Source organism: Entelurus aequoreus, linkage group LG25 (assembly GCF_033978785.1).
Source record: "Entelurus aequoreus isolate RoL-2023_Sb linkage group LG25, RoL_Eaeq_v1.1, whole genome shotgun sequence".
Classification (NCBI taxonomy): Eukaryota; Metazoa; Chordata; class Actinopteri; order Syngnathiformes; family Syngnathidae; genus Entelurus; species Entelurus aequoreus.
The window spans coordinates 27,441,154-27,460,482 of NC_084755.1; the positions used below are offsets into that span (position 1 = coordinate 27,441,154).

General features: G+C 38.3%; 1 protein-coding gene across 2 annotated transcripts in view; it reads left to right on the forward strand.

The window, feature by feature from the left end:
* The window catches only part of LOC133642931 (uncharacterized), a 111,770-nt gene extending 92,765 nt beyond the window's left edge, over positions 1-19,005 (forward strand). For both annotated transcript variants that reach the window (XM_062037350.1, XM_062037349.1), the window contains 6 exons: positions 718-817; positions 10,614-10,904; positions 11,004-11,243; positions 13,621-13,722; positions 15,092-15,136; positions 17,691-19,005. In XM_062037350.1, the coding sequence (XP_061893334.1) occupies positions 769-817; positions 10,614-10,904; positions 11,004-11,243; positions 13,621-13,722; positions 15,092-15,136; positions 17,691-17,965 (1,002 nt within the window). In that variant the 5' untranslated portion in view covers positions 718-768 and the 3' untranslated portion in view covers positions 17,966-19,005. The remainder of the gene's footprint in view (positions 1-717; positions 818-10,613; positions 10,905-11,003; positions 11,244-13,620; positions 13,723-15,091; positions 15,137-17,690) is intronic.
* The last annotated feature ends 324 nt before the right edge of the window (positions 19,006-19,329 follow it).

The window sequence follows — 19,329 nt, forward strand, 5'->3', positions numbered from 1 at the left end:
AGAGGAGCTAGCATAACAAACACGCAGGTGTTTTTATGCAGGATTAATTTGTGGCATATTAAATATAAGCCTGGTTGTGTTGTGGCTAATAGAGTATATATATGTCTTGTGTTTATTTACTGTTGTAGTCATTCCCAGCTGAATATCAGGTCACCCCCGGCTCTCACAGCATCTTCCCTATCTGAATAGCTTCAACTCCCCACTAGTCCTTCACTTGCACTTTACTCATCCACAAATCTTTCATCCTCGCTCAAATTAATGGGGAAATTGTCGCTTTCTCGGTCCGAATCTCTCTCACTTCATGCGGCCATCATTGTAAACAATAGGGAACTTTGCGTATATGTTCAACTGACTACGTCACGCTACTTCCGGTAGGGGCAAGCCTTTTTTTTATCAGATACCAAAAGTTGCAATCTTTATCGTCTTTGTTCTATACTAAATCCTTTCAGCAAAAATATGGCAATATCGCGAAATGATCAAGTATGACACATAGAATAGATCTGCTATCCCCGTTTAAATAAAAAAAAATCATTTCAGTAGGCCTTTAAGGGTCATATTTGCTACGTGGTGAGTGTTTGCTGAGTTATTTTGGTTTCTTGCTAATACATTTTATAATGTCTAATCTGCTGGCAGTTATGGTAAAAATAACCTTGGTGTTCTTGTTTATCTGGTTTTGACTTTGACGGATCACACCCAGTTACTTGCTCTTGTCTTCAGTGGAATGCCATCTAGTGGAATGATCAGATCGGTGAAACCGAATGGTCCGCAATGGCCTACCAACATGTCCTGCTCTATTTCGTCTGCACTTTGACAGCAGGTAAGTTCTGCTGTTGCTTTTTCTATAGGTTTGTTTTTCACAATGTAGACCTTAGGTAGACAAATGCAGGTCTGCACCAGGGCTCGGCTTTAGGCACATTGGGAATGTTGTGCGGTTCGCAACCAAACCTCGGCAGAAAGGTCGCCTAATTTATAAAGTTTGAAAAGGGTACAATAAAGATGTTCCAGAAATTATATCACTTTGTTATAGTGAATAAAATAAATAGTATATTGTAAAATACAGTCTTTTCAAACGTGTCATGAGAATAAATATCAAGTAAATGTCGGGTCTTTTTTGTAGCGTGAAATGAATATACAACATACTCTTTCAAAAACCATAATTAGGTGTAAAAACATGAATTCCTTTTGAAATTTCTCTTTAAAAATGCACGTACGACCCCAGTTAAAGCGTAACTGCACTTTTTTTGTTCACAATCATTATGAAATGCCGGATGAATTCTGAATATTGTATAAATGTAAATAAAAGACTGCTTACAGCGTAGCCTATGGAAGGTCCTCTATTCCGCCCATAAAATCTAACAAATAACCATCCAAAAAGCACCAAAAATACTCCATTTACATTTGGTGACTTGAATATTAACCAAGTATTGGTGATATTGTTATTATAAGTGCTGACGCAGACAAACTATTTATAGAGACGCCGTGATCACTACTTTATGCTGCTATGTTTACATCGAGTGGTCTGCTGCTTCCCTGCTCCCTGTAAGTTTATTGTACATCATAAATCATGCCTCTCACATGGATAGTAGAAGGATGAGGACGTATTCCGACAAGTTGGTACCGGTACACTTTGTGACCGGGAACTGGCGAGAACCACACGAAAAAGACGCTTGGTTCTCCGCGCCCTCACCCCGTTTATTCGTGAGGATTATGAGACATTATTCATCTAAACGGGAATATATAAAGATCCTAGCAGTCAGCATCCGGATGACAGCAGACGTTGTACAGTAAGTGATGTTTTATTATGTTCGTTGGCTCTCATAAAGTCTGCAGTGAGTAATAATTAGTGAAGAAGAAAAAAAGCGAATGTTGTGATGCACTTTTTAAATTAGTGCTTAAAAAGAGCAAAAATAGGTAAATATTAAATGTTATTATTAATGTTAGTACATTACATATATACATACATCATGTATATAAAACCTCAATGGAGGTGTTTTGATATTGTTTTATCTAACTAGAAAATGTTGCAATGTTGACACAAAGCTGCCATGCAGGCTGTTTTTTTTCTTTTGTCTATCTTTATTTTCCTTTTTTTGCCATTGCTAAAAAAAACAAAAAAAAAACACAAAAAATCTATAATAATGAATTATTGACATCTTCAAGGCTCCAATTACTTCAAATATTTCACATTAAAATGTTTTATGTGAAAAAATATTGCATGTATTGTGTGGTTGCCATATAAAAACATCCAAGTTTTCTTTGACAAAAGAGCATAAAACAAGCAAAATAATAGTTCAAACGTAAAAATCTACAGATATATCTGAAGTTGATCTCGTAACTTAAGTGTTGAAAGTAAAACAAATAATAATACAAAATTATCACTTTATGAGTGGGGGACCTTTTGGATCCCAAAGATATTTAGTGGGATTTTATTTATCTTTTCACTGTGATTAATCAAAAATAATAATGAAAATAAAATCAATGGTGTCCTGCATTATTGATCTTTTCAGGGCTCTAATTACTTCACATCAAACATTGCTTTCTGAATGTTTTGGGCGGTGGGGGAAATACTGCATATTTCAGTTTTACTATAAAAAAACAAAGTTATCTTTGACAGAAACGGCATATATAATAATAGGCAATAATAATTTGACTTGTTTTTAACATTTTAATGACTGAGACCCTTTACGGGCCCCAGGAGCCCTAAATGTTAAAATATATATATATATATATTTTGTTATGGTTTGAAAATGATAAATATCAAAATGGCCCCCGCATGCTTTAATTTTTTCGTGCGCGGCCCTCAGTGGAAAAAGTTTGGACACCCCTGCCTTAGGCCATTAAAAGCCAGTAATTTCCAGGAGTTATCTTACCTTCTGAGTAGCCTCTGATTTACTAATGGTTTCTAATGTTGTAAAAATGTGTAGAATAAATGTTACATTTCAACATTTCTGTCAGCGAAGATTTGCCTCAGCCTGCGAAACATAGTCTTTTTGATAGTAGGCTATTATAGCTAATATAGACACTCATGTGTTGCCTCCTTTATAACACTTTTATAAGACTCTTCATTTTTTGCGCCTCCAGACAGATTTGATCTTTGCAGTTTTGGTTCAATATGACTCTTTCAACGTTTTGGGTTGCCGACCCCAGGTCTAACATAATTCCTCGTGCCTTTTTTTGTGTGAAAGGAGTTTTGACTGACAATCTACACACATTTTATACTATTAGACTTCAACCAGAATTGAATTAGATGGGCAGGTTTTGAACTAATACAGAAAGTTAATCGTTCAATAATCAATGTTTTTGTGCAAAATAGAATGAAATAAGATAAAAATTCTAAATAGGAATATTTCCTGCTTAACCTAACATAATAAAAATAAACATTTTTTTTAATAGACATCTCTCCTGCTTCTCAGTATATGTTTAGTGTGTAGATAGAGTCTCTAACTTTCATTAGTATGACGACTACTTTGACTAAATGAAAGGAGAGTTGAGATATTTGTCTTTTATTTATATATGACTGCCTACATTTAAAATGAATTCACCTCTCGCCATGGTCTTTATGCTATGTTGTGATCATTTGTCATTAAACAAAAGCATAATGTCAGAATGTACAGTAACACATTAAACTATTAAAAGGTGCAGAGAATACAATTTGACTCTTTAATAAGTTACTGTATCACCAACTGTTGGGGACCCCTGTAGTTTTAACATCATAAAGTGTAGTGTCAACATCATAAAGTGTAGTGTCAACATCATAAAGTGTATTGTCAGTATCATAAAGTGTAGTGTGACCATCGTAACTGTGTCACTATCATGAAGTTTAGTGTGACTATTTTAAAGTGTAGTCTGACTGTAGTAAGATGCTGTGTGACTATCAAAGTGTAGTGTCACATGAAGTGTAGTGTGACCATCATAAAGTGTAGCGTGACCATCATAAAGTGTAGCGTGTCAACATCATAAAGTGTATTGTCAGTATCATAAGGTGTAGTTGTCATGTCTGTGTTAATCATGTTTTTGTTTTGCTTGGGTTTTGGGCTCTTTTTTTAGTTCCTGGTTGCACTTCCTTGTTTGGTTTGGTTTCCATGGTCACCCATTAGTTTACACCTGTCTTGTCACGCACCTGTTTCACGTTTCGAGTCACGCACCTGTTTTCACTGATCACGTCACTATTTAAATCTGTCTGTTTCTGTTGTTCGTCCTGGCGTCCTCACACTATTTCATCACTCTGCTCCATGTCTTGTCACAGTTCTTTACCAAGTAAGTTTTGTTCATTTATGCCACAGTTAGTGTTTTTGTTTTATTGTTCATAGTTTTTGTGCCCCTGTGCATGTCTTTTGTTTCATAGTCAAGTTTGTATTTCCGCCTTTGTGTGCGCCTTTTGTTTGCTTCCTTTTTTTGTAGTTTATTAGTGTTAAAAAAATAAATAATGTATTTAAATTCACGCCTTGCCCGCGCCAATTTTCCTTTGCCTTCTGGGAGAACAAACCACGCCATAGACCCAGTTGTGACAGTAGTGTGACCATCGTAACTGTGTCACTATCATAAAGTGTAGTGTGACTATTTTAAAGTGTAGTCTGACTGTAGTAAGATGCTGTGTGACTATCAAAGTGTAGTGTCACATGAAGTGTAGTGTGACCATCATAAAGTGTAGCGTGACCATCATAAAGTGTAGCCTGACCATCATAAAGTGTAGCGTGACCATCATAAAATGTAGCGTGACCATAAAGTGTAGTGTGACCATCATGAAATGTAGTGTGACCATCATAGTGTAGTGTGACCATCATAAAGTGTAGTGTGACCATCATAAAGTGTAGCGTGACCATCATAGTGTAGTGTCACCATCATAAAGTGTAGTGTCACCATCATAAAGTGTAGTGTGACTATCATGAAATGTAGTGTCACCATCATAAAGTGTAGTGTGACTATCATGAAATGTAGTGTCACCATCATAAAGTGTAGTGTGACTATCATAAAGTGTAGTGTCACCATCATGGAATGTAGTGTCACCATCATAGTGTGTAGTGTGACTATCATAAAGTGTAGTGTGACTATCATGAAATGTAGTGTCACCATCAGAGTGTAGTGTGAGTATCATAAAGTGTAGTGTTACCATCATAAAGTGTAGTGTCACCATCTTAAAGTGTAGTGTCACCATCAGGAAATGTAGTGTCATCATCATAGAGTGTAGTGTGACTATCATAAAGTGTAGTGTCACCATCATAAAGTGTAGTGTCACCATCATGAAATGTAGTGTCATCATCATAGAGTGTAGTGTGACTATCATAAAGTGTAGTGACTATCATGAAATGTAGTGTCACCATCATAAAGTGTAGTGTCACTATCATGAAATGTAGTGTCATCATCATAAAGTGCAGTGTGACTATCATGAAATGTAGTGTCACCATCATAGAGTGTAGTGTGACTATCATGAAATGTAGTGTCACCATCATAAAGTGTAGTGTCACCATCATAGAGTGTAGTGTGACTATCATGAAATGTAGTGTCACCATCATAAAGTGTAGTGTCACCATCATAGAGTGTAGTGTGACTATCATGAAATGTAGTGTCACCATCATAAAGTGTAGTGTCACCATCATAGAGTGTAGTGTGACTATCATGAAATGTAGTGTCACCATCATAAAGTGTAGTGTCACCATCATAGAGTGTAGTGTGACTATCATGAAATGTAGTGTCACCATCATAAAGTGTAGTGTCACCATCATAGAGTGTAGTGTGACTATCATGAAATGTAGTGTCACCATCATAAAGTGTAGTGTCACCATCACAGAGTGTAGTGTGACTATCATAAAGTGCAGTGTCAACATCACAGACATTTGATTTGTCCGACATTGGTCGGAAATTCGTTTTTTATATCTCTAATAAAAATATCTAAAAATATTTTCCGTTTTTCTTTGTTTTTTCCAACCTACAATGTGTGTTAAAATCTTGATCCGTCTCTTTGCCATACCTGTCAACAAGTACGGTTTTCCCGTAATGAGTACGGTTTTTGATCATCCATTCCGGTTTACAATTGCAGTGGTTAAAAACTACGCTTTTCCATTAAAAATGATCAATTTAAAAATCGAAGCTACGTAGCTTAACTACATTTCCCAGTAGCTTGGCGGTAGCTTTGCTACTTTTTAAATAATTAGCGATTTCCGTAGCTTAGCTATTTTTTTAGACCCATGTAGCAGTTAGCTAAGCTACATAAATAGTAAATGGTAAAAGGGTTTACTTGTATAGCGCTTTTCTACCTTCAAGGTACTCAAAGCGCTTTGACACTATTTCCACATTCACCCATTCACACACACACATTCACACACTGATGGCGGGAGCTGCCATGCAAGGCCCTAACCACGACCCATCAGGAGCAAGGGTGAAGTGTCTTGCTCAAGGACACAACGGACATGACGAGGTTGGTAGAAGGTGGGGATCGAACCAGGAACCCTCAGGTTGCTGGCACGGCCACTCTCCCAACCTCGCCACGCCGTCCCCATGATGTTTGCATTTGGGAGCAGTTAGAAGTGGAGAGGGAGTCGAAGAGACAGAAATTGGCTATAAAATCCAAGGCAGAATCCACTAAAGCAGAAACAAAAAGGAAAATGCAAGCTTCTCAGAAATTTGCCAGGAAGGCTCATGTCAGAGCCATCAAAGCAAAAATGCCAAAGTAATGTGTGAATAAACCAAAGTATTGTGTAAATAACGACTGTAGATGAACCATCTGTGGCTGTGAAGTGAACACTAGTAAGGTTGTAAATACCGTATAGAGTAGGCTAACCCATGTGGTTCCTGTGGATGTGAACACAAGTTGCAATTACTGTAGTGACTAAATAACTGTCTGAAACAGACAAAGTAATGTGTAAATAATGTAAATAACTAGATCAGGGGTCACCAACCTTTTTGAAACCAAGAGGTACTTCTTGGGTACTGATTAATGCGAAGGGCTACCAGTTTGATACACACTTAAATAAATTGCATACTTGCCAACCTTGAGACCTCCAATATCGGGAGGTGGGGGGTGGGGGGGTGGGGGGGGGGGGCTTGGTCCGGTGTGGGGGGGGGGGGGGGGGGGTGTTGGGAGCGGGGGGCGTGGTTGGGGGCATGGTTATTTACAGCTAGAATTCACCAACTCGAGTATTTCATATATATGTACTGTATATATATGTATGAAATACTTGACTTTCAGTGAATTCTAGCTATATATATATATATATATATATATATATATATATATATATATATATATATATATATATATATATATATATATATTATTTACATTTTTAAAAAAATACTTGAATTTCAGTGTTCCTGTGGCTGTCCATTAGATGGCAGTATTGTCCTGTTTAACTTCTCCGTTCTTAATGAGTATATCATTTCGGCCACCGTGTTCAATGGAGTAGTCTGTTCTACAAAATTTACAGGCAACATCAACCTCCCTCATCAAACTGTCCTGGATGAACTGAAATTCTTGTTTCCATTCGTTTTGGAACTTGCAAGCGTATTTCTTCATCTTGCCCCCACGCAGTCTCAGGTCCGCATTGAGCTGGAGGGGGCGTGGCCTCCAGCTCCGGCTGAATACCGGGTGTTTGTCGGGAGAAAATCTCTGCCGGGAGGTTGTCGGGAGAGGCGCTGAATACCGGGATTCTCCCGCTAAAAACGGGAGGGTTGGCAAGTATGATAAATTGCCAGAAATAGCCAATTTGCTCAATTTACCTTTAACCAGGGGCGTCACTAGCTTTTAAGGACAGGGGGGGCTTAGCCCCCAGGAGATGCACAGGATGCGAGCGAACGTAGCGCACGAGCACAAAACTTCACAAATAGCTAACAAAGACTTAGAAATTAATCATTGTTATTATTATTATTTCAGTGGGTTTATTTTCAATCTGTGTTCAGTACAACAACAAACATGGGTTTGCACAGTGACATTTTGTTTACAGCATCAACAAGAAACAATTACTTGCATGATCCTTCAAGATACACTGAAACACAATGAAAGTCATGGCATTAGCCTCTATGTTATTACTTCACAACATAGAGGCTAATGCCACCACTTTAGCTCACAATACAATAATTGTTTGTTCCCAAATATTTTGAAGTTGCACAGATTACATTTTGGGCACATATGTGACTAAAATGGTTGTAAATTCAAGCCCTGGAAATATTACTTAATTACTTGAATTAAAGTAATATCTGGATCGGGATAATTTGGCTTGTATATAATATATTTATATATATATATATATTATGGCAAGTCATTAAGGAAATTAAATATATATGGAAGTCTGAATAGAAATGAGAAAGGTTTATATATACTGTAAATAAGAAAGACTTAGCTGATCTGAAAAAGAGCCAAAGCTGTCAAAGAGCTGAGGGACCATCTTCAAAGTGCAATGCTGAAACAAATAATGCAAACAATAAAATTTAATTTCCAGGGCTTGAGATTAACGTAGTCCCATCGTCCCGGGGACGGTAAAAAAAATGCACAGGACGAAATTAAATGCTCCCCGGGACGATGGCTTTTAACCATTTTTTTCTTTTTCTTTTTATGTATTTATTCATGTTACATTTTATATTAAATGTCTTGGTTTTTCCACCCTCTGAAAATCCTATGAAATGTTTAACAAGCCATCCTATAATAATACAACAGCTATTAATGTAACAATACAATAAAACAAATATATTTAATGATGTTTTTTTCATTATTTTAACAATAGGCTAATGTATATTACTTTATATAGATTCTACAAGAAACACAAAACTTAAAAACTAAATTATTTACAATTGCAGACACAAGGTTCTTGTTCTGCAGTGCTGTGTGCTAATGTGCTTCGTACACCTGCAGGACCGCAAGCAAGGTCGCAGAGAAAATGCGGACTGGATTTTGAGTGATGTGGGCATTTTCTATATGAACAAGTGGAATGGATTGGATACCGACGCACTTAAGGGGCTCTCTACCTTACGCTATGAAGTGAGGGGAAACTGAGTGAATAATGACAGGTTATATGATTATTTATTTAAACTCATATTCGGGCCACTTTATAATGAATATGTCGGCATGTATTTGTAAAAAAAAAAAAAAAATTGAATTTTTTTTTTTTTTAACACTAAATTATTTAGGGGGGCTTAAGAACATTTTAGGCCTAACAACACCAATGCCTTTAACTCTATGTTATTATTAATAATTAATGATATTTATCTTTGTGGAAACACTGATCATCTTAATGATTTCTCATAATAAATATATATAGAAACAGATAAATATCAATATGCAACACTTTATTTTTATATTTTCTCTAAGTGCACATTTTTCAAATTGAACATTTTCAAATGATCAATTCTAAGACAGTCTTGTGAAATCACAATATCCCATTTTAACTAGCTAGCCACTAACATTTTTGAACAAATCATGAATTACTTTGCACCATGTTTGTACAAATAATAACTCATGTAAAATACAAAAGTCAACTCTCAAATTTTTAAATAAATCATGTCACACTTTGAACTGGACACCAAATCTGTTATCTGTTTCTTTGTCAGTTAGTGAAGACCAAGTCTTTAAAATATTTTCTTGGATTTTCAAATTCTATTTGAGTTTTGTCTCTCTTAGAATTAAAAATGTTGAGCAAAGCGAGACCAGCTTGCTAGTAAATAAATAAAATTTAAAAAATAGAGGCAGCTTACTGGTAAGTGCTGCTATTTGAGCTATTTTTAGAACAGGCCAGCGGGCTACTCATCTGGTCCTTACGGGCTACCTGGTGCCCGCGGGCACTGCGTTGGTGACCCCTGAACTAGATGAACCGTCTGTGGCTGTGAAATGCACACTAGTAATGTTGCAAATACTGTGTAGAGTAGGCTAACCCATGTGGTTCCTGTGGATGTGAACACAAGTTGTAATTACTGTAGTGACTAAATAACAGTGACTGAAACAGACAAAGTAATCAGAATCAGAAATACTTTATTAATCCTTTAGGGGAAATTAAAATTTTCAACACAATCCCATTCAAGATCAGACAAACATGGATCGCTGACGGGTCTGCCAACTTCCGGCGCCCCTCACAAAAAAGGTGAGAGACAGGTAAACAATGGGTCTAAGTCTGGGCCCCTGGAGAGGGGGTCCAGACTGAGGCCAAGGGAAAAAACAACTCATAGCCATAGCACACATCCCTCTTACATGTGTGTAATGTGTAAATAATGTCAATAACTAGATGAACCTTCTGTGGCTGTGAAGTGAACACTAGTAATATTGCAAAAACACTGTAGAGTAGGCTAACCTATGTGGTTCCTGTGGATGTGAACATAAGTTGTAGTGACTGAAACTTACTTACATACAATTGTTAGAACTGATTATCCTAGAAGTGGTTTGTAAATGGTTCCAAAAGAGTTTCCCAATGTGTCTCCTTACATCTCTACTGAGTTCCTTGGACTTTATTCTAACTATTGGTCAATCCAATGATCGCCATCCAACAACCTATCAGCTGCAGGCAATCAGGTCCACTAACAAGAAGTGAACAAGGACTGCCTTCAGTAACACATATTATAAGATGTAGGTTAATGTATTTATATATTTGAGCATGTTTGTATAATTCTGACCATGTCTGTCTATTTCCCAGTTTCTGCACAGGATGTGAAATATTTCCTGAAGGGCCAGGACATACACTTGGCGCCGCCCATCTTTGAACGACCGATTGGAATTCTCTGGCTACATAATGGAAGTGATGTGGTATTGTTTATTCGCACGAAGGATGTTGTGTATCCTCCATACAAGAACAGAGTCGCTTTGGATTGGCTCTCTGCAGAACTCACCATCAAAAACGCCACCTATGAGGACAGTGGGGTCTATGACTTGGATGTTAACATAAACAATGAGCTGCATACTTTCCAGTATAGAATTGAGGTTATAGGTACGTTTCCATTTCCACTCCCAGATTTTTCAGCCTGAATTCTGCAAAAAGGTGTAAATAAATCCTCTGACCTCATCCTTCTCCTGGGTTTTCTTACAGACCAAGTATCAAAACCCAACATATCCTGTGAGAGGAGCGACACAAAGCAGGCGACGCTCGTGTGCTCAACGGAGTCCAAACAACCTCATTTATTGATGTTTAAGTGGCATTCACGTGGAAAAGAGCATACCGGACCAAATTTAACTGTCTGGAATGAAGATGATGGTCAAGTTTATCGTTGTGATGTCAGCAACCCTCTGACCAATGAAACGGCTTCTTTCACTAACGATTGCTTCCTGGGTAATTATAATCAACATTGATGGAAGTGTTCCCGCTCGCCATCGAACCGTTGTCCGTTGCTTTAAAGTCGGTTAGAGGGTGGAACATAGTGTCTTCCTTCCTTCTTGTGTGTGTGACCTCCTGACAAGTATAACGCCTATCGTCTAGCTCCGAAACACTTTTGGAGTTATTTCTGGATAGAAATGAGATATTTCGAAAAGTGAATGTCTTCCGATGAATCAACTGGCTGCACCAGGATGCAGCTAAAATAGTACGTCTCCAGCGTTGTCTGTGGCTCAGTAAGGAGATCGCCTTGGGGTCCAAAAGGAGAATCTATCAGGCAATTGTTTCAAACTGTCCTCCTCAATGGCGGTGAAACGTGGTCTATGAGAGTAGTCCATCAACAAAGTCTATTCTACGGTTCCGACGCTTTGATCGTGTACCTATCGCCTGAATCTACGGCGTTTTCCTTCTCTGCTGCTGCAAAGGTGATTAAGATGCTTTGGTCATGCGGCTCAACGGCCGAAAGGTGAGCTGGTCCACCAGGTCCTCACACCTCCACTGCTTCACTGGCGCAAGCGCTTAGGAATCTAGCGGATAAACGACGGCTGGAGGTCTGCGACGACTGCCTCCGCCGCATTCTATGGTGCCGACACATTGATCGTGTACCTATCGCCTGTCTCCGTCGACACCTGAATCTACGGCCTCTTCCTCCTCCCACCTTCGTTGGCGCATTCGCCTTGTCGGACAGCTGAAGACCTATACAATTACGATCAAGGCGGGCCTCTCAGTACTCTTGGGTCCGCAGGTGGCTTGGTCTGCGTCAATGGAACCGAGATTGGCCGGCCATCTAGCACAGGACCATGGTGCGCGGGCCGCTATGGTTCGGGATGTCGCCAGGGCCAGAGAGGAATGTCACCTTCGTCCAGCCATCCATTTTCTACCGCTTGTCCCTTTTGGGGTCGCGGGGGGTGCTGGAGCCTATCTCAGCTGCATTCGGGCGGAAGGCGGGGTACACCCTGAACAAGTCACCACCTCATCACAGGGCCAACACAGATAGACAAGACAACATTCACACTCATTCACACACTAGGGCCAATTTTAGTGTTGCCAATCAACCTACCCCAAGGTGCATGTATTTGGAGGTGGGAGGAAGCCGAAGTACCCGGAGGGAACCCACGCAGTCACGGGGAGAACATACTAACTCCACACAGAAAGATCCCGAGCCCGGGATTGAACTCAGGACTACTCAGGACCTTCGTATTGTGAGGCACATGCACTAACCCCCGTTCCACCGTGCTGCCCACCTTCGTCAATCACATTTAAAATATCTAACACAGAAATAAATCGCGCATACCATTCGCCGCAGTCAAATCAGATCTGCAGAGGTGGATTTGTTTGCCCTGATCTCTAACGGGAAGGGTACGGTCTATAATAAGATATTTGTATTTATTTAAATGTCTCCCCATATTTCTTCCTAAGTCCTATTTTAAATCCATTACCGAATAACCTTGTCAAAAGCCGTCATGCCTCGGCAGTCTGTTGGATGTTGACCTGAGGGATCAGAGAGTGTCAACATATCAGTCCCCATATACGGCTATTTTCGCTAGGTCTCCTGACGATGGTGCCACCTGGACCACTCAGGACAATGTTATCGCTTTTGCCCACAGGAAAATCCTTACTCTTACGGAAATCCTCACAACCTCTCTCCTTTAAAGCCTGGCTTGACAATATCTTATTTATACATATACAAATAAACACACATATACATAAGTTGCAGAAATTGGAATTCTCTCTTAGACGGTGCTCTGAGACTATATTGGTCTTGTCAATTTTTATTATTAGTTATGTATTTTTCGGACTATAAAGCGCACTTAAAACCCTTTCAAAGATGGACAGTGCGCCTTATAACCCGGTGCGCTTTATGTACATATTAATTCTGGTTCTGCTTACCGACCTCAAAGCAAATTGATTTAGTATATGGTGTAATGATAAGTTTGACCAGTAGAGGACAGTCACACATAAAGACATACGTGTGGACTGCAGGTCAACACCTGTTCAATAAATGACGCCAGTAAGTACGCGTAAGGAAGCAACACCAAAACTTTGATGTTTCATTGAGAATATAGAACATTACACACGGCGCTCAAAAATCTGTCAAAATGTTTTAGTACAACTTTGGTAAGCTATGAAGCTGCACCGATGTAGGGCTTGTCGGAGCATTACGGCTACCATAGTCAGACGTACTGTGCTTCAACATACATATATTATTATGGTGTGTGTATGTAATGATGGAAGTGAAATAACGAAATGATGGCTGCACATTATTTACATTTAATTTTCACATAATTGTACTTTGAAAAGTTGCTTTGACCTTCACTTTTGTTTTTCTGCGCAGACAAAAGATCAAATTCTTCAGTGACAACTGCCATCCTCACTACCCTCATTATGGTCATTTTGTGTTGCTGTGTATTATATATAAAACGTCACCATTTAAAAGGTACTGAAACTGAACATGACACTAAAAATACAAACATTTTTTAAATAGGAATGAAGATGTTTATGATATATTGATATCAAGTACAATAAAAGACAATTTAAAACTAAAACTGGGAACTGGAATGTTCCCTATGATTCACAATCATTATGTAAGACAAGAAAATGTGTTTTTCTTGAGGTTTTTGCATTCTAATTTATAATAATCGACTCATTCTAGGTGGCTAGCAATCGTGCTAATGGGAGTAATCCATTTTGCCTCGAAATCACTCTAAAATACTTCATTTACATCTCACGACCTGAATATTAACCAAGTATTGGCTATAGTTATATTGTAAAACTAACAAAACGTTGTTTGGAGTGATGAATGAAGAATCCTTCTGAGCAGAAACGCTACGGACGGTTGTACTTCCGGTTCAAGGCGCGAAACAGGAAGTACATTTACTGAGCGATGTCGTCCAAAAGATGGCGCCACAGCATAAAACAACACACCTTTTCAGTGTCTCTGTCGGTGTTCTATGAAAACTAATTGTTGAACACAAAACATTATGGCCGTTAGCGAGGAAAAATCCATAAATTAGCCGCAGGGTTCAAAGCCTTGGATAATCCAGGAAATAGTCATGCGCTTCCTACAATGATCAAAATACATAAATATGAATATTACTACAGTACATATATACCGTATTTTTCGGACTATAAGTTGCAATTTTTTTCATAGTTTGGCCGGGGGTGCGACTTATACTCAGGAGCGACTTATGTGTGAAATTATTAACACATTACCGTAAAATATCAAATAATATTATTTAGCTCATTCACGTAAGAGACTAGACGTATAAGATTTCATGGGATTTAGCGATTAGGAGTGACAGATTGTTTGGTAAACGTATAGCATGTTCTATATGTTACAGTTATTTGAATGACTCTTACCATAATATGTTACGTTAAAATACCAGGCACGTTCTCAGTTGGTTATTTATGCCTCATATAACGTACCCTTATTCAGCCTGTTGTTCACTATTATTTATTTATTTTAAATTGCCTTTCAAATGTCTATTCTTGGTGTTGGGTTTTATCAAATAAATTTCCCCAAAAAATGCGACTTATACTCCAGTGCGACTTATACATGTTTTTTTCCTTCTTTATTGTGCATTTTCGGCCGGTGCGACTTATACTCAGGAGCGACTTATACTCCGAAAAATACGGTACTTATGCATAAAAAAAAATTGTGTGCTCATCTGATATAAGGATTGTGAATGATAGGCAACAAAAAAAAAGGTACAGTTCACTTTTAAACCACATCACGTTTTTTTCAAGTCTGTTTCACGTCATTCCATACAAATAAAGTTGTTAATTTTCTCTCTTTGTTCCTACAGACATGTTGAAAAATATCCAACACAGAAGACAAGGGGCAGTAAAAGGTATGATCCCTTACTTAATTACAATTGATTTCATTATCATATTAGGTTTTTTATTAATAGTATGTATATTTATGTATTTACAGACATCATTTTATATTGCATTGTTTCTTTTGTTAATATTAGAGTCCGTTCTTCAAAAAGAGAAACCCTAGAGGCGTACAGCTTATGTATAGGGAGGGACCCACAGTTGAAACATTCATCATAATACAGTGAACCCCAAACACCGGGCCGTGGATCAGACATAAAATAATTTATAACAGACTTAACTAACTAACTACTTAACTTTGGCCAGTGCTACCAATAAGTTTGTTCATAGATGTATTATAAAACTCCTGATAGGAAGACGCAATATGAATAAACATATAAAATGTAAAAGTGCAAAAGCTAGTTTTCATCTGCGGTCCGTGGCAGGTTGAAGACCGAAGATCCGGAACAAAGTGACCATTGTAGTTCAAGTGAGAAGTGCTAAATTGTTGCTTATAATTGTGCTAAAGGAAGAAAATAAACGTCTCCTTTGGCCTAGTAGGACAAAGTGCTGCTATTGTTACACAAGTAGTACAGATGTATTTACGCATGGAACGTTGCACCAAAAAAGCTAACATTAGTGTATCTATGTATGAAATATTGCACAAAATATGAATACATCACTTTTAGAATGGAAATAGAAATATATTGGAACTAATGACAAGTATTTCTAGCTGTATTATACAAAACCAGTGAAGTTGGCATGTTGTGTAAATGGTAAAAAAAAACAGAATACAATGATTTGCAAATCCTTTTCAACTTATATTCAATTGAATAGACTGCAAAGACAAGATATTTAATGTTCGAACTGAGAAACTTAATTTTTTTTGCAAATAATCATTAACTTAGAATTTAATTGCAAAAAAGTTGGCACAGGGGCATTTTTACCACTGTGTTACATGGCCTATCCTTTTAATAACACTCAGTAAACGTTTGGGAACTGAGGAGATCAATTTTTGAAGCTTTTCAGGTGGAATTCTTTCCCATTCTTGCTTGATGTACAGCTTAAGTTGTTCAACAGTCTCCGTTTTCAAATTTTAGGCTTCATAATGCGCCACACATTTTCAATGGGAGACAGGTCTGGACTACAGGCAGGCCAGTCTAGTACCCGCACTCTTTTACTATGAAGCCATGCTGTTGTAACACGTGGCTTGGCATTGTCTTGCTGAAATAAGCAGGGGCGTCCATGGTAACGTTGCTTGGATGGCAACATATGTTGCTCCAAAACATGTATGTACCTTTCAGCATTAATGGCGCCTTCCCAGATGTGTAAGTTACCCATGTCTTGGGCACTAATACACCCCCATACCATCACAGATGCTGGCTTTTCAACTTTGCGCCTATAACAATCCGGATGGTTCTTTTCCTCTTTGGTCCGGAGGACACAACATCCACAGTTTCCAAAAACAATTTGAAATGTGGACTCGTCAGACCACAGAACACTTTTCCACTTTGCATCAGTCCATCTTAGATGAGCTCGGGCCCAGCGAAGCCGGCGGCGTTTCTGGGTGTTGTTGATAAATGGCTTTGGCTTTGCATAGTAGAGTTTTAACTTGCACTTACAGATGTAGCGACCAACTGTAGTTACTGACAGTGGTTTTCTGAAGTGTTCCTGAGCCCATGTGGTGATATCCTTTACACATTGATGTCACCTTTTGATGCAGTACCGCCTGAGGGATCGACGGTACGGGCATTCAATGTTACGCACAGTGATTTCTCCAGATTCTCTGAACCTTTTAATGGTATTACAGACCGTAGATGGTGAAATCCCTAAATTCCTTGCAATAGCTTGTTGAGAAATGTTGTTCTTTAACTGTTGGACAATTTGCTCACGCATTTGTTGACAAAGTGGTGACCCTCGCCCCATCCTTGTTTGTGAATGACTGAGCATTTCATGGAAGCTGCTTTTATACCCAATCATGGCACCCACCTGTTCCCAATTAGCCTGTGGGATGTTCCAAATAAGTGTTTGATGAGCATTCCTCAACTTTCTCAGTCTTTTTTGCCACTTGTGCCAGCTTTTTTGAAACATGTTGCAGGCATCAAATTCCAAATGAGGTAATATTTGCAAAAAATAAAGTTTTCCAGTACGAACATTAAATAGCTTGTCTTTGCAGTCTATTCAATTGAATATAAGTTGAAAAGGATTTGCAAATCATTGTATTCTGTTTTTATGTACCATTTACACAATGTGCCAACTTCACTGGTTTTGGGTTTTGTACTAGCAAAATTGAGTAAAAAACCAAAAGTCTATAGAGAGCTTTTTTGCAAAGGGAAAAAGACCAGGGGTTCGCACTAATTCAACGTTAGGGTGAGTTTTTTTCATGTATTAATTTTCCATGCACTTATTTGCTATATTTATCTGCCACACGCCGTGAAAATAATGCCTACATTAAATCCACAAAGGTTGGGGACCCCTGATATAATATACCACATAGCGTACAATACAATTCATGTCCAACACCCATTTAGTTTCACACCAGGTTGAAATGTTCTTTGAAATGTCATTTTGACATTTTCTTTGTTTTAGGATTGAACAACGAGCTGTACTTGGAAGAGACCATGACTCCCCTCGTGGTTTACCACCACCAAGACACCGTCCAACCTGAAGACATCAGCAATAATCAGCAGGTGTGTCTGGACGCTGCGGCGGAAACGGTGGTGAAAGGAGACCCTATAGATACCAGCATCCCCTGCAGACTGCAAACCCACAGGAAATGCATCAGCTGGGCAGGTACCCCGACACATTTCTGGGACACACCCAATCCTCCCACCGAGAGAACAAACGGTGTGAAAGAGGATTGAAGGAAGCCATCTGTTCAACTTAGAAACAAAATGGAGGTTAACATCAACTTCTTCTCAAAGAGCATGCTTTATCAATTTGAATTAATTATTATTTATTGAGTTTTTGTTTTTTTTCCAATATCAAAATGGTTGAGGTCATTTGAAAAAAAAAAAAAGTTTATAGTGTGAATAAGGACTAGCGTATTTTTCAAAAGAGATGCGTGTGGACTGCAGGCTGACGCCTGTTCAATAAATGACGCGAGCAAGGACCTGTAAGCAAGCAACACCAAAACTTTGATGTTTCATTGAGAAGATAGAACATTACACGCGGCACTCGGAAATGTGTCAAAATGTTTTAGTACGACTTTGGTAAGCTACGAAGCCGCACCGCTTGATGGATTGTTGACGTGCCGTGCTTCAACATACGAGTATTATTATTATGGTGTGTACAAAGACCCCAAAATGGCACCTATTTGGAGACATATCATCTGGTGTTTTGTTTTGCTATATTATGCAAACATGTTGCATATTAGAATAGAAATTCAAAGAGTAAATGAAACCAAATTTCTAGGTATAATGATTGATGATAAATTGAACTGGAAATCTCATATAAAAATATACAACATAAGGTGGCAAGAAACACGTCAATAATGAATAAAGCAAAAAATGTTTTAGACCAAAAATCACTCCATATTCTCTACTGCTCGCTAATGTTACATATCTGAGTCATCCATTCATTTTCTAGATAATCTTACTCATCTCACCATATGAAATATAACTTACTTCACCAATTATTTATTTATTTTTAATGTTATTACTTATGGAGTATACTGTGAATAAATTGAGAACAGGAAGTGAACAAAAGTTTTAGCAACTATGTATGTAAAAGAAAAGGGGTAGGATTAAATAAGCTCTGCTTCTTCCTACTCCTTTTCGAACATGTTGAATAGAGAAACTGGAAATTGTGATGTATCATGTTGTATGTGTGCATGTGGGATGTATCATGTTGTATGCGTGCATGTGGGATGTATCATGTTGTATGCGTGCATGTGTGATGTATCATGTTGTATGCATGCATGTGTGATGTATCATGTTGTATGCGTGCATGTGTGATGTATCATGTTGTATGCGTGCATGTGGGATGTATCATGTTGTATGCATGCATGTGTGATGTGTCATGTTGTATGCATGCATGTGTGATGTATCATGTTGTATGCATGCATGTGTGATGTATCATGTTGTATGCATGCATGTGTGATGTATCATGTTGTATGCATGCATGTGTGATGTATCATGTTGTATGCATGCATGTGTGATGTATCATGTTGTATGCATGCATGTGTGATGTATCATGTTGTATGTATGCATGTGTGATGTATCATGTT